This window comes from Miniopterus schreibersii, assembly GCF_964146895.1.
Source record: "Miniopterus schreibersii genome assembly, chromosome: 16".
In the NCBI taxonomy this organism is placed as follows: Eukaryota; Metazoa; Chordata; class Mammalia; order Chiroptera; family Miniopteridae; genus Miniopterus; species Miniopterus schreibersii.
In genome coordinates, this window is record NC_138116.1 from 1,250,600 (window position 1) to 1,277,034 (window position 26,435).

The following is a 26,435-nucleotide window of genomic DNA, read 5'->3' on the forward strand; positions in this document are numbered from 1 at the left end:
CCTGTCCCTTCCTCCTGGGCTCCGCACTTCCCTCCCAGAGATCCCGCTGCCCCTGGACACTGCCTCAGGGCCCCTCCTCCCACCCTTCCCGCGGTGCCGGAGCTCCCAGGTCCCCTCTTTTGGCGGTGAAAGCCTGTCCCGCCTTGCGCGCAGGCGGCTGCCGCGGCTGGGCACGCGAGGCCCCTCCGAGGGACCCCGTTCTGTCCACGCAGCCTGCCGGGTCCCCGCTGGGCTCCTCTCCAGCGCCCACGAGCTCTCTGCCGCTCACCCTCCCTCTCTGCCCCAATAGCCTCGCCCCCAGGGACCCGCGGGAAGGGGACCCCTAGAGACGGCATCCCCAGTCCGTTTCGGGTTGGGAGTTGGAGACAGAAGCCGTCCCACCCCTCCTGCGGGTAATTCCTCAGGAGTCTCCTGCTAGCCTGGGCCGCTCGGGGCGCACACCCGCGCGGGGGTTCCGGTGGCTGCCGTGCGTCTCGGGGCTCCACGGTGCGCAAGCCCGGCCGGCCGACCCGCACACCCGGGGCCGCGGCGCTCGGAGCCGAGGACAGCCGCGTGCGGGCCGCGGGGTCCCTCTGGCGCCGGGAAGCGGAGGCCGAAGGACGCCCCGGACGTGCAGGGGCCGAGCCAGGGCGCTACCCCAGCTCCGGGTGGGCTCACGGCTGAGATGCCCGAAGGAGCGCAGGCGGCGCAGAGCCCCGGGGGCAGGGGTGGGCACAGGCCGCCGAGGGGGGAGGGAGGAGATTGCGCTTTATCAAAAGGGCTCAGTGCAGCCGGCCTCTCCTTCCACCCGCGCTCTGCGCTGCTCGGAGCCGCCGGGAGCTGCCTGCGGTCCCCGGGGCTGGGTCGCCGGGAGGGACCGCGCGCTCCCCGCACGCTCCGCCCTCGCCGCGCCCGGAGGCTGTGGAATGAGGGGCTGGGGCTCTAGGCCTCGCTCCCGGGGTACCTGGGGCCCCACCTCGGCAGTCTTGGCGCCTGTTTCCTCCTCTCTACTGTGGGGGCTTGGAACGGGCCCCCTCCAAAGCGCCTTTGGCTCTGACCGCCACAGAGGGCCCGCGGCTCAGAACTGGCGCTGGAGCTGGACGGGTACCTGGCAGCCGAGCCCCGCAAAAAGGCGGGAATGTGTGTGTGTGGAGAGGGTGGGGGCTGAGAGGGAGTGTCTATGAGTAAGTGGCCGTTGTGCGGAGCTCTGCAGGTGTGACGTCCCCCATCCCCAGGTCCCAGACCCTCCCCGAAGACTCTCGGCCAGGAAGTGGGATGGTCTGAGGTCCAGGGGGTCCGGAAAGCCCAATACGCACACGCGCGCGCGCACACACGGGAACGCACCCCGACGCGGACACACGCGGGCGTGCACACACACCTCCGCGAAGGGAAGGCCCTCGGGGAGCGCGAAGGGCCGGCGCCCGGTCCTCTCGGAAGCACCGCGGGATCCGCGCCTCCCCTGGGGCCGCAGGGAGCGTCCAGCCCCGGAGGCGCCGGCTGCCCGGAATCGAGCGGGCTCCGCTGGCAGGAAAGGCTCCATCCACCAGGGCGGCCTCCGAGAAGTCCCCGCCCGCCCCGCCGGCCGGAGGGGGGGGGGCTGTGATTCCGGGGAGCTGCTGCCTGGCACCCAGAGGTCGGGAGCTTGGGGCGGGGGCGGGGCCGCGAGAGAGCTCAGGGAACGAGGTGGTGGATGTGAGCAGTTTGTCAACCCCACAGGGGCATCTAAGAAGCGTGGAGCGGCCCGCGCCCCCCTCTCCGGACTTGGCGAGGCCCCGTGCCCCCCGTGCTCCCCACCCGGCGCCCGATGTCGACGATCTGAGCCCTTGGGGACTCGGCCTCTCGCGCGCCCCGGGGCCCGAGCTCCGCAGGTGTCCTATGCAGCCGAGAGAGTTGAACAGATTCCCGTCTCCGGGGCGCGCGGCAGCCTCCCACCCGCCCCGAGCCCCCTTGGAGATCTGAGGACATCACTCAGGTGGCCCACCCTCGAGTCCGAGGCTACGGCCTGGCCCATCCCACTCTACCCGCCACCCCGCCACCCCCCTCCCGGCGTTCTAGGAGCTTTCGGGGAAGCGGCGGGGACCGGGGCGGGGGCGGGCCGGGGGGGCGGGGGGGCCGCGGCGGCGCCGGGTGGGGGCGGGAGGCCGGAGGCGGCTGCGCCCCGCGCGCGCGCTGGCGACCCCCGCGGCCCCAGGGGCCCGGGCCGCGATGAAAGCGGGATTCCTCCCCCGCTGACGTCGGCGGCGCCCAGGCCCCTCCCGCGGCGGCATAAAAGGCGCGGGCTCCGCAGCGCAGGCGGCAGTGGGGGCCGGACGGCGCATCGGTGCGGCCGCGCGGAGCCGCCGGAGCGGGAGCCGGAGCGCGGCCGCCCGCGGAGCCCCAGCCGAGCCGCGCCCGCCGGGCCCGCGCCCGCAGCCATGCCCGCCGCCCGCGCCGCGCGCACCTGGGCGCTGCTCGCCCTCTGCCTCCTGGGCAGCGCGGCCCAGGATTTCGGGCCGACGCGCTTCATCTGCACCTCGGTGCCCGTGGACGCCGACATGTGCGGCGCGCCCGTGGCCGCCGGCGGCGCCGAGGAGCTCCGGAGCACCGTGCTGCAGCTCCGCGAGACCCTGCTGCAGCAGAAGGAGACCATCCTGAGCCAGAAGGAGACCATCCGCGAGCTGACCGCCAAGCTGGGCCGCTGCGAGAGCCAGAGCACGCTGGACCCCGGCGCCGAGGCCCGGCCGGGCGGCCGCAAGCAGCCCGCCTCCGGCAAGAACACCATGGGCGACCTGTCCCGGGCGTCGGCGGCCGAGGCGCTCACCCAACTCGGGCAAACTTTGCAGTCGCTCAAAACCCGCCTGGAGAACCTCGAGGTCCGCGCGCGCGCCGCCCCCCTCCGGCTCGCGCGCCCCTCGGCCCTCGCCCTGCCCCCGGGCCCCCCTCGCCCGCCCGCCGCCGACCCGGCCCCACACCCCCCACCTGGCCCGGCGCTGCTGCCGGGCCCCGCCGCCCGTAGCCTGGGGGGGCCCCCCCGCGAGCTCCCCGCCAGGCCGCCCCCGCAGTCACCCTGAGGGGACGGCGCCGGGAGGCTCCCGGCACGGTCCCCGCTCTGCGCGTAACGCCGTGGCCCCCCCTTGCACCCCCGCAGCAGTACAGCCGGCTCAATTCCTCCAGCCAGACCAACAGCCTCAAGGATCTGCTGCAGAGCAAGATCGATGACCTGGAGAGGCAAGTGCTGTCCAGGGTGAACTCGCTGGAGGAGGGCAAGGGGGGCCCTAAGAACGACACGGAGGAGAGAGTCAAGATAGAGAGCGCCCTGACCTCCCTGCACCAGCGCATCAGCGAGCTGGAGAAAGGTAACTGTCGGGGAGGGGGCCTGCTGCCCCCCGGGGCCCACAGTGAGCGCCCAGAGCTCCCCACCCTCGGGCGCCTTCCCCGAGTCCTGCGCGGGGCCTGGGCTTCCCCGGGGGTGATCCTGGTGGGGCTGGGGCACCTGGGCTCTGGCCGGCTCTGTGGAAGGGAAGCAGAGAGGGGAAGGGGTCGCCCGGTGTCCCCTCCACACACGCTCACAGACTGGCAGGATTTTTCTAGTCTGATGTTTCATCTTCCGTAACTTTACTCCGTAGCTATGGTCAGCCTGGGCCCTCCTTGTAGGAAACCCTGGCTCCAGCTGGTCCCCAAACCCAACAAAGAGCTGGCTTGGGCTGGACCTGGTCCCCCCTTGGTCCCTCACAGACTTGGGCCCTGAGCGGTGTCCTCCCAGCTCCTCCGAGCCCCTGGCATCCTCCGGGGAGCTCCAGGGACCCCTCTCTGCCCTGAGCCCCCTTCCCCGTGGTTTTCTCTTCCAAGTGACCGATGCCTGGCCTCCTGCACACCCCGCAATTCCCGGGTCCCCAACTCCGGAGGCCCCCAGGGCACCCCGGGGCACATGGATGAGCTGGGCGGCTTAGCCTTGAAGTCGCAGAAATCAAACAAGGTTGTAAAGGGGGGGAGGGTGCCCGGGCTCGGAGCAGAACAACGTGACCCTTCTCAGACCGCAAAATGTGCCGATGGATTTAAACAGTGCCATCTTAAGGCAACTTATGTAACTGAAAAACAGACCAGGGGAGGGCGGGGTGGGAGGAGGGGAGAGCGGGGACAGGAAAACCACCCCCTGGATAGGCCAAGCCTGGCTCTGCTCCAAGGGCAGGGGACTGAGCCCGAGACCATGTGGGTAGCCCTGAGGAGCCAGCCCTGCCCTGTGCCCTGACACCTGGCTTGGAGGGCTGGCCAGAGCTGGCCCAGCAGGCCGCCTTCCAGAAATAATCCTTGGCCTGGGGGCCAGTTTAGTACTGGGCTCCCTGGCAGGCCTGGGGCACACTCAGGCTGATAGGCGAGTGTGTTCGGGCCACAGGTCTGGTGCCAGTGCCCATTGCCGGGTGGTATGTTTTGCCTGGCGTCAGTCACACAGTGCACTGGGCCACAGCCGTGGCCACCTCGTGTGTGTGGGTGGGGAGGGGGCAGCCAGTATTCCCTGGAAACATCCCCACAGGCAGGCAGGCGGTGGCTGAGTGTAGGGAAGGCTGCGGCCAGGAGCCCCATTTTTCAGGAGCGTGGGTGACACAGTCCTCAAGGCAGTCACCTTGGTGGGCCCCTGGCTCCACGGGCACCCAGCTCCCTGCTGTTCCGGCCTCTCCGCAGGGCTCTGGACAGCTGCTAGAGTGGCCTGGGAGTGGACGCTCCCTCCCACGGGGCGGATGGGATCCTGGAAGTAGCCAGAGTCCTCGGGGATTGTTGGCTGGGTGGGAGGAGTGACCAGGGGCAGCAGTGTGCCCTGGCCTGGAGGGAAGTGTGCCAGCACCAGGGGCCTGGCTGTCCCGGTGGAGGCCCAGGAGAGAGAGAGCGTCTTTCTGAGCACCGTCAGCAGCCCGCAGCCTGGAATCAGGCCGGCCCCCGAGGGGGCTGCTCTGGGGGGAGCCAGCTTCTTTCCGGGAGGGTGGAGACCGCCTTCCTCTGGGCCAGACCTTCAAGGGTCAGGGTATGGGGTGTGCACGGACCCACTCCCTGCCCACGCCCACCGAGCAGCCCAGTACAGGTGCTCACAGTCCAGTGTGCTCCCCTCACCCCCACCCAGCCTCCTCAGGGCAGCACCAGGAGGGAGCCAGAGCCTGCCGCAGGGCCCTGGATCCGAGCTCCTGTCCCAGCCCTGTGCCAGCCCTCGCTGCGCCTCCCTCCGAGCACCTGTCGGATGGAGGTGGAGGCGGCTCCGTCTGCATCACGGCGCTCGGAGGCCTCCAGACGGGGGGACCAGCGCCTCGTGGGGCACAGGTGTCAGGTCTGTGTGCCTCCTCCCCAGGTCAGAAGGACAACCGCCCCGGGGACAAGTTCCAGCTCACGTTCCCTCTGCGGACCAACTACATGTACGCGAAGGTGAAGAAGAGCCTGCCCGAGATGTACGCCTTCACTGTGTGCATGTGGCTGAAGTCCAGCGCGGCGCCCGGCGTGGGCACGCCCTTCTCCTACGCAGTGCCCAGCCAGGCCAACGAGCTGGTTCTCATCGAGTGGGGCAACAACCCCATGGAGATCCTCATCAACGACAAGGTACAGCGGGGACGGCAGGCGAGGCCCGGGGCCCAGCCCTGCTGGCTGCGGGGCGGGTGTTTGGTGGCATGGGGCCCTCAGCCTCAGGTGCTGCTGTGGCCCCAAGAGGAGGGCCTGCCAGGCAGGGCTGAGGGAGGGGAGATGGGAGGGCGCCCTGGCCCGACTCCATGGACAGGGTGAAGCTGGAACCTTCCCGGACAGATACGGAAAGAGACCCCGGGGCCCGTCCCTCCACACATCCGTCCCCCACTTCTTCCTGGCCGGCAGGCACTGGCTTGCTCTCCCTGCTTGGAGGAGCACAGGTGCTCTGGGGTGTAAAGGTGCCCCTGGAAACTCTTCCGAGTCCCAATCTATTCTGCGTAGCCCCTGACTCCTGGGAGGAGGCCAGACCCGGACGGTCCCTGGGGGAGGGCAGCCTCTGGCCTCCGGGAGCCCTTCCCCACCTCGGCCTCCGCCGGCTGTGGGTGAGCTTTCGTGCGCCCCGGCCTCTATGCCCGTGTTGGTGGTAAATGTCCAAACCCGGGCTGGAAATTGGATGCTAAGTCCTCACTGCCTTGACCAGGGAGGCTGTGCCTTTCTGGGCCCCGTCTCCCCAAGATAGAAGGTGCCCCACCCACCCCCGGCCGTCAGGAACCTCTGAGGGCGAGACACCAGGTGGGAGGCTGGCCTGAGCGTCAACAGGCAGCTGCCCTCTGCCCTGGCATCTCGAAGGTTCTCCACAGAGACTGGGCGGGGTGTGGACCCAGGAGGCCTGGCGACGAGAGCAGAGTGTTGGGGGAGGGAGGAGAGGCCCTGAGGGAGCAACGGCCTGGGGCCCCAGGGTGGCCTGTCCATCCAGGGCTGTGGCGTAGACTAGCGTGGGGGGGGGGTTATATTCAGGGGCCCTGGTGGAGATTATGTTCCCTCTGCCTCTGTGATCCACCCACGGGGGGGGGGGGGTGACAGGTGACAGCGTCCACGGTGGTGCCTGTTGTTTACCTTAAACGTATGATAGGAGGAGTGACAGTGGGACTAGTGACTGGTGGCTCGGGGGATCCTGAGCCCATATCGTCACGTGTGTCCTTCCCAGGTGGCCAAGCTGCCCTTTGTCATCAATGACGGGAAGTGGCACCACATCTGTGTCACCTGGACCACCCGGGATGGGGTCTGGGAAGCCTACCAGGACGGCACCCAGGGCGGCAGTGGCGAGAACCTGGCACCCTATCACCCCATCAAGCCGCAGGGCGTGCTGGTGCTGGGCCAGGAGCAGGTACCGGCCGTGGAGGCAGCAGGGGGAGGCGCCCGGGATCCAGGCACCCGGCGGGGGGGGCAGGGACGGAGGGGGGGGGCGAGTGGGGCCCGGGCTGCCCAGGGAATCCCGGCAGCATGGCCTTGGGTCTCAGCGGCTCAGTGACCGGGCTCCTGGCTCGGGAAGGCCACACCTGCGCCCACGATGCGCATGTACTTCCTGGGGGCGGTTTGTCTCCCACTGGGCACCCAGAGGGAAACGGAGGCAGCAGAGCCCAGGCCTTCTGTTCCCCTTGGGCAGAGTGACATCCGAGTCCCTTGACTAGAAGCAGGGAATGTGGGGACATGGCCCACGGCCCTGCTCCTGGGGCTGCCCATGACCCCAGCTGATCCCCCCTCACTGGCTGGGGGACCAGCTGTGCGAGAGGCAGAGACCTGGTCCCCAGGAGAAGCTGGGCATCGGGGCAGAGGTGGCCAGCAGCGCCCCTTTCCTGGGCTCCCTGGGGTGTGGGGGGTGTGGGACAATGTGTGGCTGAAGACCCAGGGGCAGGAGAGGTGAACATGAGAGCCCCTGATGGGGAGGCACGGACACTTGTCCCCTAAGGACACTCCCCCCCCGCTCTGCCCCCACATCTCCCACCCCCTCCACCCTCACCCTCTGCTTTTCTCTGAAGGACACTCTGGGTGGCGGGTTTGACGCCACCCAAGCGTTTGTGGGCGAGCTGGCCCACTTTAACATCTGGGACCGCAAGCTGACCCCGGGCGAGGTGTACAACCTGGCCACCTGCAGCAGCAAGGCCCTGTCGGGCAACGTCATCGCCTGGGCGGAGTCCCACATCGAGATCTACGGGGGGGCCACCAAGTGGACATTCGAGGCCTGTCGCCAGATCAACTGAAGCTCCGCGGCCCGGTCTCCCGCGCCGGCCGGCCCCACCCGCCTCCTCTGCTTGTGCGGTGATGACCGTCCTCTGTCCTCTCCCTGCCCCAGGACCGGCTAAGGCCACGCCCTCGCACGCACGCACGCCTCCTCCTCTGGTCCCCGTGAAGCGGGCCTGGCTCCTGTCTGTCCCCGGGGAGTCCTGTCTCTGAGCCCCGCGCGGCCGCCCAGGCCTGCGCCGGGCCCGTGACACAGGCGAGCAGATTCTGAAGGGCGGTGCAGGAGTAGGTGAGAGGGCTGCGGTGTGCGTGCGTGGGTGCGTGTGCCTGTGCGTGTGTGTGTGTGCGCGCCTGTGCGTGCGTGTGTGTGCGTGCGTGTGCCTGTGCGTGCGTGTGTGTGCCTGTGTGTGCGTGCCTGTGTGTGTGCGTGCGTGTGCCTGTGCGTGCGTGTGTGTGTGTGTGCCTGTGTGTGCCTGTGTGTGCGTGTGTGTGCGTGCATGTGTGTGCGTGTGCCTGTGCGTGCGTGTGTGTGTGCGCGTGTGCCTGTGTGTGCGTGCCTGTGTGTGCGTGTGTGTGCCTGTGTGTGTGCCTGTGTGTGCCTGTGCGTGTGTGTGTGCGTGTGCCTGTGTGTGCGTGCGTGTGTGTGCGTGTGCCTGTGTGCGCGTGCGTGTGTGCCTGTGTGTGTGTGCACCCCTCTGCCTGGGTGCCCACGACTGCGCATCTCCGGGGGAGGCTTTCATCTCCTTCCTTCTCTGGCTGGGGGCGATCAGGGCCGGCCGCACCCCCATGTTTGCCAGCCCCCCGCAGTCTGTGTGCCTCGGGCGGGCTCGGCTCCCTCAGCCACGCACATCTGTCTTCGTTTGCGAAGCCTGTTCAGAGCCACGCGTCTCTCTACCAACGAGATAAATGCCTTCGAGCGGTTTGCTGAAGGGGCGGGGGGGGGGGAGGCTGTCCTCGGAGATGTTTTTTTTTGTAGCAAAAGTGAATTTTCTCTGAAGGGTGAGGGCAGACAGAGTCCTGGGAGGCAGAGGAGGTGGGAGGGGGTCCCGGCAGCCCCCTCACCCCGGCATCCTGCTGCTGGCCTCAGAGCAGCACCAGGCTGCGTGCTCAGCTCTGCGGGCTCCGGCCCTCGGCCCTCCCACCTCCTCACACCCAGAGCGCTCGGGACCCCCCCTCCCTGTCAGCCACCAGCCGGTCCTGCCGCCGCACTGGTGCCCCTGAGAAAGGATCGCCCCCCACAGCCAGGAAGCCAGGCCCCCCGGCCCCCCTTTTGCCTCTGGTAATAGAAGAGCAGAGGCTCCAGTTGGCCAGCTTGAGTGGGAAACCACCACACTCGGATTCGGACCCAGCCACGCAGGGCCACGGGACTCAGCCAGCCCTGGGGACACCAACAGCCATATTCCTCCCACACCCGGGGCTCAGCGAGTCCTCCGGGGGGCAGGGTCCCCGGAGACCTCCCACAGGCAGCCAGGCATGGCCGGGCCAGGCCCTGAAACCCACTTCCCACCTTACAGGGCTCCAGTCCTGCTACTGTCCCCAACCTGTCACCAGCTGGTGACACTGAGACCCAACCAGCATTTAGAAGCTTTGCCTTTTTCTTTCCCCTGTGAAAAGCAGTCGTGCATATTTCCTTCCAGTCCTTTGAGGCGGGAGATGCATGTGTGTGCGTGTGTGCGTGTGCATGCGTGTGCGTGTGTGTGGTGCACGCGCATTAGGTGAGAGAGAGAGGTCACTCAGACGGGTCATGCCGAGGGTAGGGTGGGCTCCCTGCTTTTTTGCACCATCTGGGGGTCGCACTCCCCAAGGGCACCTGGACTCTGTCGCCAGGCGTCTGAACAGCAAATGGCCGGCCGGTCTTTCTGGAAACCCCGCCGCACTGCCTGGCTCGCCCGCAGCGGCAGACACCTCTTCGGGAGAAGCAGGTTGTCTCCGTCTGCTGTTCCCTCCAGGGGCGCCTGTCCCCGTAAACGCAGGTCCCTGTTGTGTCAGAAACCCAGTGCATCCGTGTGCGTCCGTGTAGGTGTCTGTGTCGGTGTCCGCGTGGGTGTCTGCACGGTACCCACCGCCGCTCCACAACGCATGGCTCCCGTGCAGGGGGTGCGGTCCAGGCTGCACCCCGGGGTCCAGCAGTGGCTTTTTCTGACCATTGTGTTTCGTCAGAGCCCGTAGGTTGCGGCATCTTTGGATCTGCAGGGATCTTCTCTGTCTGCATGTCCCTCGGGGTGGCGTGTCCCTTGCTCCCTCAGCCCGGTGTGTGTCCCCCCGCCTGCATGGACTTCTCCAGTTCTGTGTTTCGTGCCGAGTGCCACCCATTGTTCTGTGACCATCCACGTAGCTACCGAAAATGGCTGGGAAAGCAAGCCAAGGGTGTCGGGGGAGGTCCCGGGAGAGGTCGGTTTCCCTCTCCCCCTCCCCGCCCCCCCAAACACACCAAGAAGTATTTTCCCCCTGTAGGAAGAGAACAGGCCTAAACAGCACCCATGGGAGAGAGCGAGAGCTGGGGAATCACCCCTCTAGAGCAGATTGCCCACCCCCACGGCGGCCATCTGGGAGCTGTCGCGAGGCGAGGCCCAGAGCCGCTCGGTGCTCTCCGGTCAGCGCCTCCCACCAGCCCCCCCGGATCTCCCGGACCCCAGACCACCTGCCCAGCGGGCGCGGTGGGAGCTGTCCGATCAGGACCACAAGCCATCCTCTGCCCTAACTCGACAGGGGCGGAGCACACCCGGACGCCTATGTCCATGTCCCCCTCCCTGCCCCTGCCCGGGCGCCTCCCCCGGCGCCAGGGACACAAGCTGACACTTAGCTCCCCTCCCTCTCCTAACTGGAGCCTGTGCCAAGCCCCCGACTCCCTCACTGTGTTAACACCGGGCACTTTGCCGGCCCCCAGAGAGGCAGATGACACAGCCACAAATCGAACCCCCGTAGTTTCCATCTCCTCCTCAATCGGATCGCTCGCCCTCTCGCACTGACTAACCCATGCCTAACTCAGGTACGCCGTTTTATAAAACAGGATCAGAAGCACTGTGGGGGCGGTCGGGTCCGCGTCAGCCCAGCCCGGTCCCCGGCTCCCCGTGCCCGAGGCGGGGCCGCCGCCCGCAGGCCCCCCTGGCCCTGGGGGGGTGGGGCTGAGATACCACTTGAATCGCAAGCCTTCCTGCTTTTGATAACTTGGTGTTATTCCTCTTACTGTAGAAGACAAAGTTTATTACCAAACAAGAGTATTTTTATGAAAGAAAATGACAAATCTATAAATTAACCCGTATCTTCCCCCGAAAACACTTTTAGGCTCCGCCGACACTTTGGACTGAGAGCGCCGTATTTTGGGAGAAAGAGACACGTTTTGTAAGCTTTCTTTCCCTTTTGTAGATTCCCAGTTTATTTTCTAAGACTGCTAAGGTCACCTTGTCACCAGCCCTGGGACCTGAGACCAAGGGGGGGGGTGTCTTGTGGGCGATGAGGAAGGAGGGGAGAGGCTGGCGCGGCCACCTGTGCCCACGGGCGCGTGGGGACTAGGCGGTCACGGCCGTAGGTGGACCTGGTGAGGACTCAGTTAGCAGTCCCAGCCCTGGCGGGAGGAACTAGGGGGACGCGTTGCCAACACTAAGAGGACGATTCTTTGTAACCTCACGGCCACCACGATGGGGCCCGAAGCAGCCGCGGTTTCATCTCTTGAAACACAGCGCGTAGCTCACGCCGCTGGCAGGCCGGCAGCGCCCCCGCGCCGGGGACTGTGCGGCCCGTCGAAGGGGAACAGGCCATTGAGGAAAAAGCCCTGTCCTTAGACCCCCAGTCCTGTCCTATTTGCCAACAACAAAACCACAAAACAGAAACAACCCTCACAGCTGGCCCCCCTGGTTGATATTGTTACAATGTATATACTGTGAGAGGCCTGGGCCCTCTGGTTGATATTGTTACAATGTATATACTGTGAGAGCAGGGGGGGGCCCCTCTGGTTGATATTGTTACAATGTATATACTTTGTCACACGGAAGAGAATCGGTGTATCTCACTTTTTCATTATTTGCTGACCAAAGCTGAACATTTTTCATACGACTTGCAGCCTTTTGGCTACCAAATGGGTCAGAACCCTGGGACCCGCCACCTCCCACCCGCGATTCTGGAAATGCACTATTTCTACTGGTATTCTTGCTTTCTTCTTTTTTTTTTTTTTCATTTTCTTGCTGAAACGACATGAATTGTTGAGTTTATTTTTACACAGTAAAGAGTGAAGAAAGGCTGTTGGTCTCCTTGGAGTGTTCCTTCTTTTCATTGCAACCCACCAGACGCCTCAGGGGGCCACCCAGGGGACCCTCACCTGCAGGGGGAGAGCCCACTGTCCCTCCGACGACACTAGGACATCGGGGTGGGGGTGGGGGAAGGCCCCCCCCCCCAGTCAGCAGGTGTAGCTGACACTGAGGCTGAGAGAGGCAAAGTGATCTTCAAGGCCACACATGGCTTGGGGTGCAGGGTGGCTCCCCTGAAGCCTGGGGGACGCACCAACTGGGGCACAATGGGTGCAGGTTCTGGGGCCCGGGCTTATCTTCCCGAACAAGCTGCTCTGTTCTCCTTGGCCAGCGCCCAGTGGCCTCTCCTGGGGTTCCAGGCCCTTCCCTGCGCTCTAGTATGGGGGGGTCCCCAGAGTCACGTAACGAGGGGCACGGGTGATGCAGGAACCCTGAGCACAGGGAAGGACTTTCTTCCCTGGCCCCTCGTGGACCAACCTAGACTCCGGGAGGACATGGAGCATGGGAGCCGCTCTCCTGCAAGGCATCAAGTGACCAAGAGCCCAAAGAGCATCCCTGGCCGATTGGTCTCCCACGCTCCAGCTCGCACACTCACACACGGAGGCGCACGCTGGGTGACAGAAGGGGTCACAGCCCCTCCTCCGCATTCCTCTCAGGTCTGGACCCTGCCCTGCACCCCCACAGGCTTCTCCCCTGGACCATCACCTCCCAGGGCCCCTAAGCCCCAAAGAGCTTGGAGGCCGTGCTGGGCTGGGGGATCTTCCTGAGGCTGGGCCACGGGACACCCGGCTGCAGGCCTGGACCCCGGGGGCCTGGTCAGTTTCAGGCAGCTTGGCAGCCCCCAGAGTTCTCAGCTCCTGGCAGCTCCGGAGGAGGTGACTCCCCCCCAGGACTCAGGGGTGTCCTTACCAGACTTGGCTGCAACGCTGACTGTCCCCTCAGGGTCCCTGTCATCTGCCCTCAAACCTTCAGGCCAGACCCCCTACCTCCAACCACACACAGGCTCATATTTCTGATTGTCTTGGAAGACAGAGTCACGTTTTCTCCCCGGGAGTTTCTCAGCTGCCATCCAGTCAGGGGACACTTGGGGGGGCTGCACTTTGGAGGCCTGGGCCCTAGCACCCCTTATGACCCAGTGAGGCCTCCTCTGAGCTGAGACCCTGTCAAGGGTGACTTGGACTCAGCCTCCCACTGGGGAAGGGTGGAGGGGATGGTGCAGAAAAGGGTGGTAGGAAATGAAAAGCCACAGCCAAGCCCTAGAGACTTCCTCCCTCTCCCCTCCCTCCCTCTGTCCTGAGGACATAGTTCCTGGGCCAGCCCCTGGGCCAGGTGCCCAGCCGGTGGTCTGCAGGCGGCATGTCCCTGGGCAGCTCCAGGGTGTAGAAGGATGGAGACACTGGCGGGGGTGGGACGCGCCGAGTGTGCGGGCTTGCGTGCCTGGAGACATTGCCAAGGAAGCCGTCTGTCCCCGGCTTGATGTCTGTGCTTCTCAATTCAGGCCAAGGTAGGGGGCCATCTGCTGAAGTGGGCACAGAGAAAACACTTTCGCTGTGCAGAAAATTGGCTTCCGAGGGGAGGCTGCGTGCTCAGCACAGAACTAGCCTGCGGAAGAGCTGCCAGAGGCGCAGGGCAGGGCGGGGGGAGCCGCATGGGCTGCAGAGACACCCCTGCACCCCCCCAATGCCAGGCTCCACGCCCCGGACCACCCAGTGCCTTGAGTACATCAACCCCCTTCCTAACGTTTAGGGGCCTTTGCATGGCGCTTGCACCGCCCCCCTTTACAGCTTTATTGAGATACAGTGAACAGATTATATGATTCACCCATTTAATGTGTACAATTCAATGGCTTTTTTGGTATATATTATATTATTGATTTTTTAAAATTGTGGTAAATAACCCAGCCAGCATGGCTCAGTTGTTGAGCATCGACTTATGACCCAGGAGGTCGCAGTTTGATTCCCGGTCAGGGCATGTGCCCGGGTTGCGGGTTCGGTCCTCAGCAGGGGGCGTGCAGGAGGCAGCCGATCAGTGACTCTCATCATTGATGTTTATCTCTCTCTCCCTCTCCCTTCCTCTCTGAAATCAATAAAGACATATATACATACATATATGTGTATATACAGTAAATATATGTAACAGTATTTACTATTGTAACCACTTTAAGTGTACACTTCAGTGGCATTTATTATATTCTCAATTTGTGTAACCACTACCACTATTTCCAAAATTTCTCATTGCTCCAAACAGAAACTGTTCCCTTTAAACGCTTAACTCCCCGGCCCCCGCCCAGCCCTGCGAACCTCTGATCTGCTCCTGCTTCTGTCTCCGCGCATTCGACGGGCCGGGGCCCCTCGTCTAAGTGGGATCGCGCAGCGCAGGCCCCTCTCTGGCGTTTCACTGAGCGCAGTGCCCTCCGGGTCCGTCCACGGTGTAGCAGGCGCCAGCGTTCCTTCCTTTTAATGGCTGAATAATATTCCACTCTACAGAGGGGCCACATTTTCTTTCTGCACCATCTGTGGATGGACGCAGCTGATCCCACCTTTTGGCTGCTGTGAATGATGCCGCCGTGAGCGTGGGGATGTGAGTATGTTCCGGGCCTTGCTTTCAGCTCTTTTGAGTATGTACATAGGAGTGGAATCGCATGGAAATTCTATGTTTAGCTTCTTTAAAAAAAAATTTATTGCTTGGTTTTGAGAGAGAGAGAGGGAAACGCCAACCTGCCGCCCCACTTATTCATTCACTGGCTGACTCTCGCATGTGCCCCGACCGGGGACGGAGCCCGCGACCCTGGCGTATCCGACGACGCTCTGCCGCCCGCCAGGACCCCGTTCAGCTTCCGGAGGAACCGCCAAGCTGTTCTCCACAGTGGCTACAGCATCCCTCATTCCCACGGCGAGGGCCAGGCTCCGGTTTCTCCACCCGCATTTCTTGTTTCGGTTGCTTTGTTTTGTTTTGGGTTTTTTATGGTCGCCGGCCGGTGGGTGTGAGGCGGTATCTGGTCGTGGTGCTGATCGGATTTCCCGGTGATTGTCACCGATATGCTGATTGTCACGTTTATCGGTCAATTCTGTGTCTTCTTTTGAGACATGTCTTTTCATCTCCTTTGCCCGTTTTAAAATCAGTGTTTATCTTTTTGTTGTTGGAGCTTTAGGAGCTCTTTGTATATTCTGGATACTAATCCCTTATCAGACGTATAAAAGGGCATTTTCTCCCGTCCGTGGGTTGTCTTTTCACACTCCCGATGGTGTCCTTTGATGTTCAAACGGTATTTCGATGGCGCCCAGCTTATCTAGTTTTGGTGTTATAGCCAAGAAATGATTTGCTTGACTAAATCCAACTCCTCCACCGAGCACCCCCCCCCCGTGTGGACAGTCTCTGTGTTATCCCGTGTTACCCGGTCTTATTCCGTGTCATCTCGCCCATGTTTGCTGCCCAGTGCCAGCCGCGCGAGGCTGGTCTGAGCCAGAGCCGGGCGGGGCTGTGTGTCTCCCTCCTCACAGAAGCCCCCCCGGCTTGCCCGCCCTTGGCTCTGGGCCTCGCTCTTCAGAATTTCTGTTCTCGAAGAATCCCAGCATGTTAGCGCAGATGCAGAAAGGAGAAAAACAGACACGCTCTTCCAAATCAGTGCCGACTGCTTCCCATCCGCGGGGAGCAGCCAGCGCGACTCGGTTAGGAAAAGCCCCCGGTGGCTTCTGTGGGTCTGCACGGTGGCCCTGCAGGGGTCCCGGCAGCGAGGAAAAGGTGCACAGAAGTGGAAGGGACCAGGGTTTTCACAGACATTCTGGGAAGGGAGACATGAGCACCCCCCAAACAGAGAACTAGGGAGAGAAGAGTGACGAGACAGACGCCGGGGGCCAGGGTCAGGAGACCTGGCAACACCCAGCTGTCACCTGGGTCCTGAGGCAGGGAGGGGAGGGCAGGCCTCCCAGCTCCAGCTTCCCAGCTCTTCGGGGGTCGGGGGTCCCTAGGCTGCGGCCCTGAGGAAAGGGAGGCAGAGGGGCTGCCTGGTCAAAGCCACCGGTGCACTCTCCCTCCCTGGCCTGGCAGCTTCCTCAGACCTCACCCTGATCCTGTCCCCCACCCTTTGCCCCTGAACTGGAAGGAGAGAGTTGAGAAAATTTGGGGACCCTAGAAAAGAACATGGAATATAGAGGAACCCCGGGCACGGGAAAGGCGGAGCTCTGGGAACCCAGGCTACACCCGCATCGGGGGCATCACTGCCCCTTGGAGTCCTGGGGCTGCTACTGTGTGTGTGTGCACACATGTGTGCGCGCATGCGTGTGCATGCCTATGTGTGCATGTGTGTATGTGCATGTGTGCGTGCATGCCTGTGTGTGCATGCATGTGTGCGTGCATGTGTGTGCACGTGTGCTCCTGTGTGCATGTGTGTGTGTGCGTGCGTGTGCGTGTGCGTGAGCGTGTCGGGGACGCTGGGGAGGGCGCGGGGTCCCATTCAGACCCGAGGGTCCGCAGGGCGCCGAGCACACCCACGCGCTCCGTCTGAAAAGAAAATGGTGCAACATAAAGGCACCGCGCAAAGACGACCAAGAAAGTAAATATTCTGAAATGTTAACGGTGGTTAGATAGTGAGATGGGATCAAGGATTTTTATACTTTCGTGTGTTTTCCAAATTTTTTTACACCAAACACATGTTAGTTACATAATTTAAATGTTATTTATTTATTTTAAAACAAATTCTCCAGCCAACTGCGCTCCTCCCCAGTGGCAGTAACTTTCCCTCGCGTGGGGCTTCTGGGTGGACGCGGGAGCGCCGGCTCCCGCCCACGCTCGGCGGCTGCACAGCCGCGGTCTCGTTCCTTCCTCGTGGGCAGTTCGCGCCCCGCGGCTCCGCAGGGCCCACGGGCGTCCACGCCGGGCCGGGATCAGGGCGTCTCAGGGGCTGGGCCGCGGCCTCCTCCCCGACCCCCCTGCCCCCCTGCCGCCGGCTCCGCCCCTGAACTCGGGCGGGAAGGAGCAGAGGGGCCCTGCCGAGCTCTGGGTCCGGGGAACCTCCCTTCCAGGACCGAGGCCAGCTGGCGCCAAGCCGGCGCCTCCAGGGAGTCCCCCAGGGCCTCCTCCGGGGGACCCCAGGTTGCCGGGCCAGCGCGGGGTTGGGGTGGGGGCGGCGGGACCCGGCCCCTCGGGAACCTGGGCGCGCGGCCCGCTCGGCCCGCAGGACCCGGGACGCGCGGCGGGGTTGCCACAGCAACGCCCTCAGGTGCGCGGGTGAGGCGGCGGAGAGGTGCTCTCGCGAGAGCTCAGCCTCGCGGCTTCCGGTGGGCGGGGCCTCGGGCGCGGGGCGGGGCTTCGGGACCGGGTGATCCTCCTGCCCCCCGCGTGCCACACGCGCGTCCAGTGCACCTGCTGACCTGTCGGCTGTGCCTTCGAAATGCCCCGCGAGCTGACCAGTCTCCCCGCCCGGCCGCGCGGCCTGTCGTCGCCCAGCTACGGCCCTGACTCCAGCGCGCGCCTCCCGCCTCACCCCCGTCCATTCTCAGCGCACCGGGCACCGGGCACCGGGCACCGGGCACCGGGCACCGGTCAGCGGCTGCAGTGATGCTCCTTCTCCAGGTTCCCCGCTGCCCTGGGCGGGAGGGTCAGGGCGCTCCCGCCTCGGCCACCGGCCCTGCTAGTCCGTTATGGCCTTGCTGAGCCCTGCCCCAGGGCCTTTGCACTGCCTGCGCCCCCTGGTTCTACAGGCCTCCCCTCCTGGGCACTGCCCCTACATCTCCTCCCTGCTGTTTTTCTCCATAGGTGTTACCACCATCTGGTAACGTACTTGTTTAATCGGTTTATTGTCTGGTTCAGATCAGAGCAGTGCTCAGTAAATGTGGACCCGGCGGGTGAAGGACGGGCTCTTCCTCCCCCCCAAGGGCCTGCATCCCCTCCTGTGATTCTCTGGAAGGGGCACCAGCAGGGACTGGGGACTGGCCACGTGCCAAGCATCTTACTTCATCTCTCACTCCCAGAGAGCTCACTCCTGTGGGCGGACCGAGACACCTCAAACTCAGTCACCCTCCGCTTAGATTCCTCCGGGCTCCAGATGTCACTGGTTTGCGCCCGGCGCTGTGCCCGGTGCGGGATTGCAGGGAGAGGCCTGGTGCCGCTCCGGGCTTCAGCCTGCTGGTCAGGGCCATGCAGAGGGTGAGTGCTGACCGGCAGCAGGAGGCGGCGGCTTTTCAGCTCCCAGTGTGGGGTCTCTGGAAGTCCTCCCAAGCAGTCCTGGGGGGCAGTTCTGGCATGAAGTGCGCACCGTGGACAACGGTCATGCTTGACGTGCCTCTAGTGTCAGTCCTCATGCTGACGTTCCTTCTTTTATGAGCAAGGAAATGGGCTCAGACTGGGTAGCCCCTGACCAGGTCACGTCACCAGGACACAGAGGTCCCAGGTCTTCGGTCCAGCTCTTCATGGCTGAGAAGCTGTGCTCTTCCCGGGCATGATGCCACTTCCCAGGCAGGAAGCCAGATGAGTGTCCAGAGCTGCCCGGAACTGCATCCAAATGTCCGGACAACTGGCCTCCCTGTGGGCACAGGCTCCAGGAGAGGAGCTCTTTGTCGGGTGTGTGGCTCGGGCAAGCCAGGGCAGCCATATGCTGCCAACCTCGTGGGGCACAGGGCACTGGCCATCCTGGCAGCCAGATGCTCCCAGGCCAGTCCATGGGGACAGAGGCACCTGGCTGCTCTCTTCCCTCCCTTCTTCCTGCCCCATCTCCCCCTCAGCTCCGGAGTCCACGGTTCCAGGGCTGTGTCAGCAAACGGCCAGGTTGCACTGTCCTTCTGGCCCAGGGCACTGGCCTGGATGGACATCTGCTCTGCCTCAACCCCCACAGTCAGGGCATCCGTGGCCCCCTGGAGCTCAGTGGCAAGAAGAGCCGGAACCAGGGAAAGGCCACACTCTGCCGTGTGCCTGCCAAGTGGCAGAGCATCCCTGGCATGGCCTGCCTGGCATTGCCCTCATCACTGAGGCTTCCCAAGGGCGACCCCCAGGGCCCTGCCTTGCCAGGACTCTCTGTGCCAGGTGGTGTCTGCTCAGGCTGAGGGAGGGAGGGAAGGCCACGGCTGATGATGCCCCACCAGTGGGAGAGGGAGGAGGGCAGCCCCTGCCCCTGGCCCATGATGTGCCCCCCGGAATGGCAGAGGTGTCCAGCCTGCCCTGCAGGAGTCGCATCTGCAGATTGTGGCAGAGGGAGAAGCCTGAGAGACTGTCCCATTTCACAGATGGGAAAGTCGAGACTCTGAGAGGGTGGAGTTGCTTGCATGCTCTGTGGGCTTGACCGTGGCTGCTCCTTGGCCTGGGGCTGAGGTTGGCGTAACAGGTCCAGTCCACAGGGTGCGGGGTGGAGGCTGAAGTGCCATTTTCAAGTTCTGGTTTAGCCAGTTATCGGCCGAGTGGCCCCTGCAGTAGCTCATTCTACCGTGAGATAGAAAAGTAAGGCTGAGGGAGGGGAGACCCAGGGTCCACGGTGAGTCTCCTGCCAGAAACAAGGAGTTGTGAGGCCCCAGGTGGGCCAGAAGTTGAGAGAGAAGACACTAAATTAGCTGAGGTCATGTGGACCCCACTGTGCTGGGTGCCCCAACCCTCCCTGGTCATGGAGTCACTGGGTCCTGAGGAAACACATGGAACTGGTGTCTCTGGCCTCTACCTGGGGTCCAGATGGAGTCACGAGGGCAACCCCTCTCTTCTCGCAGCTGCCCCCTCCTGGAGCTCCCTGCCCGCAGGCCCTTCCCTCCCACACGTGCACCCTGAATCCTGTGCCCCAAAGGCCGCTGCACCTCAGGCCTGAGCATCACTCCAGACGCGGGGGAGCCCCCTTCACCATCTCAACCACAACGTGACCTGGCCACACCCCTGCAAGGGCCAGCAAGGTCTAGTTGGAGGCGGGAAGGAACAACCTGTATGTGTGACTGTGACGCAGACAGACACCCGAGGGGCAGGAGACAGGTGCACATGTCCCCAGGTCCCCTCCCACTGGAGCCAGAGAAGGCACAATAGAGGAAGGGTCTGATCCTAAGATGGGGAGAAGGCGCCCTGGCCGTGGGATCCCCCCAGCAAGCTGCCCTGGCAGGGAGGGTCTTTGGGGGCCAGGGTTCACAACAGGAGTGGTGGGAAGGGCTGCATTTGGGGGCTCCTGGGAGCCAGGGCGCTGTGTCCAGGGGCTTGGAGCCCACGGCAGACGGAGCACAGCGGAGCTGGGAGCTCTCGGAAGCAGCTTTTCAGCAAGTGCCTGGAGCTTTCTTGGAAGCAGGCTGAGTATAAATTATAAATAAACAAACGAGAACTCTGCAGCAGGGCGTGGACCGCGGCGGGAAGAGCGCAGGCCGGAGGCAGAGACCTCGCTTAGGAGCTATAACCCGGCTCAGCCCCACCGCCCTCCCTGCCCTGCCCCGACTCGTGCTGGGGCACCGCCTGGGTCTCAGGCTTCCTGCGGCTGACCTTTGCCAGGCCACGGGGAGCTGGTGGACGCCCGAGTGGGGGTGGGGGGCCCACCCGCTCACACTGCTCCAGAGGTGCAGGCCAGTCTCCCTCACGGAAACAGGCCCCGCGGACACTCATCGTGTGGGAGGTGTCTTGCCAAATGTTTGAAAGGGGAAAAACTCCCATTTTCCCAGCTTTTTTTTCCTTTCTATTTTGATTACTTTTCTAGATGACTTCATTTCTAAGAAGGCTGCAAGGAGAGAACAGGGAGGACATGGGCCCTGAGGAGGGACAGGAGTGGGGAGGGAAAGGGCTGCCCGGGCCCAGGGAGAAGCCGGGGCCTCTTTGCCTCGGGGGGGGGGGGGGGCAGGACTGTCCTGATCCTGGGTGTCACCAGCCCAGACTGGGAGCACCTCCTACTGCTGAGCCGGGATTAGCAGAAGGGCTTCTAGAAGCTTCTCTATGGGGCGTGAGCTCCCCACCCCACGGACAGAGCTGAGAGCGATTCCCCAGTGAGATCTCCTCACCCCACAGCCACTTGGAACCAACAGAGCCCACGTGGCCAACCTCCTGGGAGGGGACGTGTGGCAGGATATTAGGATCAGAGTCTCCGGGAGCCTCAGAGGTTCTCGGTGGCCACACAGCCAGGAACAAGGCCGGAGACTGAGGCCTCTACCCTGGGCGCAGACCACAGCCCCCCCCCCCCCGCGGCCCCGAAGGCCAGGCGCTCTGCCGCCACCCTCGCCACCCGCCATAGAAGAGATTCTGGGCAGTGCCCTGAGCAGTCCGCAGACCTGCTCCTGCTTCAACAGCGTTTGCACGGAGCAGACCAGGGACGCCCCTTCTTCCAGCCTCCGGCCGCCCCCCAGCGTCCTCCCCAGTCGCCACCTTCGGAACCATCTCGCCATCCTCGGCCCGAGGACCAGCCACGAGCTCCCGGACCGGCCGAGTCGCTCCCCCGCGGCGGAGGCCCGCCAGCCCCGGCCCCCGCATCCGCGGCCTCCGCACCTACCTCCCTCCGGGCTGGTTTCCACCGCAGCGCTGCGAGTTGGCCGAGGAGAGGCCAGGGCGCCCGGCGGCTCTCGAGGCTGCGAAACCAGCGCGGCGGCCGGGTCCTCTTCAGGACGGGCAGAGGCCTCCCCACGATGAGTGGGTGACACTCGGGGTGTCGGGGAAGCCGCCGTGGTCCTGGAGGGGAACCTGAACCAGGCCCTGGGTGCTGCCCTCACAAGCCCCCTGCTCTGTGAACCACGTCCCAGATGAGCAGGTGAAACTCATCAGGAAGATGGGCGACACCTGGTCACCCCCCGTGTCTCTTCCAAAGGCTACCCTTCTCGGCGGGTACGAGCCTCCAGAGCCCAGAGGCTTTTGAGGCCCCTCTGCGTCCCCCTGGTGTCTGGCTTATGCCCGAGCCTCTCCCTGCCACTGCTGGGCATCCTTGTAACCACCCTGGAGCCCCCTCCCAACCTTGGACCAAATGGAAACAGTAAAGCTTTTTGCAGCAAAAAAACCAACCAAACAAATAAAACAAACAAAAAGACACACACAGAGATTTGGGATCATTTGCTTCCAGAGCTACTGCTTGGGTGACTCTGGTTGGAGGCCCCCAGGTCACGGGCCCACCTCTAGCTGCAAGGGAGTCGGGGAACGAGCTCTGCCGGCTGCCTTCAGGTGGGGCTGTGTGGGGAGGGAGCCGCGGGAGGGCACACCCATGCCAGCAACCCCTGAGCCCACAGAGGGCTCTCCCAGCCCAAATTCCCAGCAGCTGCTGAGCTCTAAAGCCGAGCCTGTTGCAGGCCTCTCCCCGCATCACCTCGCGGCTGAAGCAGCTCTGCCTTCCTCGCTGGTGGGCGCAGCTTCTGTCTCCAGTCTCACTTGACTCTGAGTCTCACATCTCCCTCTGCCGCTCTCTCCTGACACCTGCCATGGGATTTAGGGCCCACTCTCACCCAGGGGGAGCTCATCCCAAGATCCCTAACTTGGTTATATCTGCAAAGACTCTCTTTCTGGAGACGTTTGCATTCTGAGGTTCTGGGTGGACACATCTCACGGAGGCCTCCATTTGGTCACTCCAAGGGGCAGGAGAAACGGGCACAGAGCAGGGGTGGGGGAGGGAGGGAAGGTGAGATGGGAGGGAAAGTCCGGGCAGAAGCCAGCTGCCCAGCCCTGCATCCACAGGTGTGGGGCTGTCTGACCTTCTCTTAGTTATTTAAATCCTAACCCAGCTTGTGGCTGCTCCAGCACCACCCCTGGTCTCCCCACTGTCGTCTTTTCCCCCAAGGCCAGGGGTGTCCCCCGGTTCCAGGCACCATGAGCACCCCAGGCCCCACCTGACCTCAGAACCCTGGGATCCGAGTCCAGCAGTCCAGCCTCTCTCAGGTGTCCTAAACACATGCAGGACGGGCCCCACAGTCCCTTGGTCTCCACTCCCCGTTGCCCAAAGCCCTTCCTCTTCTCCTCCCCAAATCCTCCCTGTCGGAGTTTAAGCCATTCCTTCTGACGGGGCTCACTCCTGTCCTCAGCAGCAAACGCTCTCAGAGATGGGGAACCTTCTAGATGTACGGGTCACAACCGGACTTCTTCCCACATCGTCTCGCTAGAGCTTCAGCTCAGCCTGTGAAGGGGGTGCAAATCCCATTTTAGAGACGAGGCTGAGGCTCCACGAGACTTGATTTACCTAAGTTCACACAGAGAAACCTGGGACTTGAACCCCAAACATCCAGCTCCAGCTTTCAAGGCTCTTCCCACCAACTCCACCACGCTGGGCTCAGCCCAATGAAGAGTCCCATCCGCATCAGAGCTTGCATCCTCCTAGAGACAGGGAGCTCACCACCTGCCAAAGTATCAAATTCCACCAACAGTCCCAAGTGTCAGGGAAACATCCTTCATTGAGAGAAAGCCCTTCCTTCTCCGCGTAACTCGGCCCCCACGGCCTGGGCAAAGGACAGTGCCCCCTGCCCCAGCCTTCTCCAGGACAAATCTCTCCATATCTTGTCCTTTCTTGCAGACTGGGGTTCTGGCCCACATTCTCCAAGTCACCCTTCCTAGGAGAGTTTCCAGGCTCTTTTTCCAAATATATTTTTATTGATTTTAAAGAGAGAGTAAGGAAGGAGAGAGCGATAGAAACGTTGATGAGAAAGAGACATCGGTTGGCTGCCTCTTGCACGCCCCCTACTGGGGATCGAGCCCGAAATCTGGACGTGTGCCCTGACCGGGAATGGAACTGGTGACCTCTTGGGACACGGGGCGATGCTCAATCCCTGAGCAACACCAGCTAGGTGGTTTCTGGCCTCTTGGCGCCCAGCTTACAATGTCAAGGACACAAAGTCCTTGGGTTGTGAGGAGCTGCAGAGGGTAATTGGGCAGGTGTCCCCTGGCACCATACCCAAGTCAGGCGGAGCTGAGGTCAGGACTGCGCCTGCTCTGGAGGTGACAGAGTCCTAGGGCAAGGCCTGGTCATCTGGCCAGCTGGCCGCCTCCAGCTGGGGCCACCACGGCCACTCCCGGACAGAGACGGTCACCCTGCCACAGCACAGCGGTGAAGTCACACTTTGGAAGAGAAACGAACAAAAAGGCAGCCACCAGCAAGCGAAGGGGCTGAGTAACAGCTGAGCTGAGTCACCGGGCGGCGGAGGCGGCTGCAGGGGCGGGAAGGGGGCTGCCCAGGGCGGGAGGGAGGGGAGAGGGACACGGGCCCGCTGGGCACCTCCCAGGCTCAGGAGCTGTGGAGGGGCGGGCCCGGCCCCTCCAGCCCGTACACGGCCCTGGAGCCCGAGGTGTTGCGCTGACCAGTGGGGCTGTGCCGCCAGCTGGCCTCAGCTCGGGTCCCAGCTCAGCCGCTAAGTGGCCCCAGGCCTCTGGCAGCCACCTAATCTTCCTAAGCCCCGGGCTCCTCTTCTGTCTAATGAGGTGGTGGCCGCCTCCCCTGCTGTTATGCCAATTACTGGAGGCCACGGTGACAAGTGCTCCAGGCAGCATCCAGCTCATGATAGTGGCCGGGGCTCTGCTCATGGTCATTCTGAATGAAGAGCCCTCAGGCCCCCAGAGCAGGATTCCGGGGGCTGCCTGTGAGCCCCGGTGCCCTGTGAGTGCCTTCCAAGGCCCTATGTGGCCGTGGGCTATTTCCTCGAGACTTTCCGACACCTGCCCCTTCCACGGGCCCAGTGTCCCTGGGGGTCCGGCGTGCAGTGGACTGGGCTTTGGGGCAGCCAGGCCAGGGTGGGTCTCCTACCTCAGCCAGCATCCTGCCCAGCAACCCCTCCCCCGTGACCTGACGGGACCTCACTGCCTGGTTTCCCTGTGGCCGCCGGGGCTGGGAACTCAGTGACTGGCAGTGACTTTGCCTGACTCACGCGCTATCCTAACCCACGGGAGCCCACGTGCCCTGATGGCACTGGCAGACTGTGCTGGCATCCCATCCACCCTCGCTCCCTGGCAGGGGCCCCTGCAGATGGAGGCATCTGCTTGCTGAGGACAGATGCCCCACCCTGTAGAAGCTCAAGGGTCAGGAGAGCAAGGCGCCCTGGAGACGATCCACACTCACTCCTTCAGGCCCTGAACGGGAAGGGACTTGCCCAAGGCCACCCAGCCAGTAGTGACAGGGACTCCTGCCCTGACCAGTGCCTCCAGGGCCCAGCATCCGCTAGGAGGCCCCTGAGCCCCTTGCCAAGAGCCAGCACCACGAGCCTCACCCCAAACCTGAGGCCCGTGCGATCCCAGCCCCTCCCCTCCTCTGTGTTCCCTGCTCCCCCAGCAGCAGGCCCTGCCTCTCCCGCCCCCAGGCTCTGGCGGGAGGGGGTTCCTATGGCACCCCTGCCCCCGCACACACTTAGCTCACTGGCAGCCCATCTGCCCCGAGACAGTTAGCAGCAGGCGCCACCCTGCACAGCGGTGCCTGACGCGGAGGCCGGGCGTGTGCGCTGCCAGCCAGCAAGGGGCCCCCACGGCACTGGGCTGGGCTGGTGCCCTTGTCCACAGCGAGGCCAGGGGGCAGTCCAGCCACCCAGACAGCCCACGGGGCTGGGCCCGGGGTGTCAGTGGGGTTCGAGCGCTCTAGCAGGCTGCGCCTCTGGGGAGCAGGAATCTGTGGCTCCCTGGGAAGGCCCAAAGTGTGGGGGTGCTGCTCCAAGCCCCACCGTAGCCCTCCCCAAAAGGAGTCTGGTGGACCCCACGGGGGTCTGCCATGCTACAAAGGGCATGTGAAGGCTTACGGGAGAGCTCCAGTCCCTCCCAGCCCGTCTCAGACCCCCACCTGCTGGGCCCTGGGCCCTGTTCAGGCTCCCTCCACTCCCTTCTGTCTCTCATGGTCTCTTACTACCAGTGCAGGCGGCAGGGCAGGGTGGGGAGCCTGGGGCTGGGCGTCCTGGAGGGTGGTGGCCACAGTTCCTGGACCCTTTGGTCCCTGGACCACTGACCCTTTCCAGGATGCACCCGACCAGCCGGCAAAGAGCCTTGTTTCCATGGCAGCAGCCTCAGCCCTGGGCCAGGCAGGAGGGGCTGCCAGGACCCGAAAGCCCTCCCAGCTGGAGGAGCCGCGGCGCCGCGGAGCTTTGCCGCCCTTGGGTGCCTGGCTGAGCTCTGGGGGGCCAGCCCCACAGGGGAGGGAGATCTGGTGGGCTGCTGGGCGCCCAGCATGGGAGACGGTGCACACACACAGGGAGAAACCGGCTACGCCTGTGGGTCTGGTTTGACATTAGGTAGAATTTCCTGATTCTGGGAAGAAGCAGAACATTTCAGTGACCTGTGCTCAGGGCTGCGGCCCGAGCCCACCTCGCTCACCTCGCTCAGGTCCTGGGCCCGCCGGCGGGTGTCCCGGGGGGAGGGGAGGGGAAGGGGAGCCAGCCTAGGGGGCAGGGAAAGGATGGGGCACAGGACCTCGCAGGACCCCACTAGCTGAGAGCCCAGAAGCCATGGAGAGCAGAATCCAGTCCCAAGCCCCACAGCCTGCGCGCCCGGCTCCCCTCCCTGCCCCCGCGGCGGGCAGCCTGCAGACACGCACACGCACACGCATGCTCACGCCCCTGCCGCCTCCGCTCCCCGCACATCTTGTGTTTGTTTTGCTTCAGCAGGACTCCAATGGGGACAGGCTGCTCTCACAGTTGGCAGCGGCCTTCCATCCCCCCCACGGAGGTGCCA

The 26,435-nt window shown here is 63.9% G+C and overlaps 2 protein-coding genes across 6 annotated transcripts in view; one reads left to right on the plus strand and one right to left on the minus strand.

Annotated features, from left to right (window-relative positions):
- The window catches only part of ENDOV (endonuclease V), a 68,005-nt gene that overhangs the window by 26,734 nt on the left and 14,836 nt on the right, over positions 1-26,435 (minus strand). For 3 of the 5 annotated variants that reach the window (XM_081161177.1, XM_081161172.1, XM_081161173.1), the window contains one exon: positions 19,011-19,295. The exons of 1 other annotated variant lie outside the window; for it this stretch is intronic. In XM_081161177.1, coding sequence (XP_081017303.1) covers positions 19,097-19,295 — 199 coding nt within the window. In that variant the 3' untranslated portion in view covers positions 19,011-19,096. Of the gene's footprint in view, positions 1-19,010; positions 19,296-26,435 lie in introns of those variants that run through there. One more of the 5 variants, XM_081161179.1, reaches the window with a different exon arrangement.
- Positions 2,394-7,770, plus strand: NPTX1 (neuronal pentraxin 1; the record flags this gene model as incomplete). The annotated part of the gene is made up of 5 exons (XM_081161723.1): positions 2,394-2,831; positions 3,107-3,314; positions 5,294-5,538; positions 6,608-6,787; positions 7,440-7,770. 5 exons carry the CDS (start codon positions 2,394-2,396, stop codon positions 7,659-7,661), a joined length of 1,293 nt encoding a protein of 430 aa, XP_081017849.1. The 3' UTR covers positions 7,662-7,770.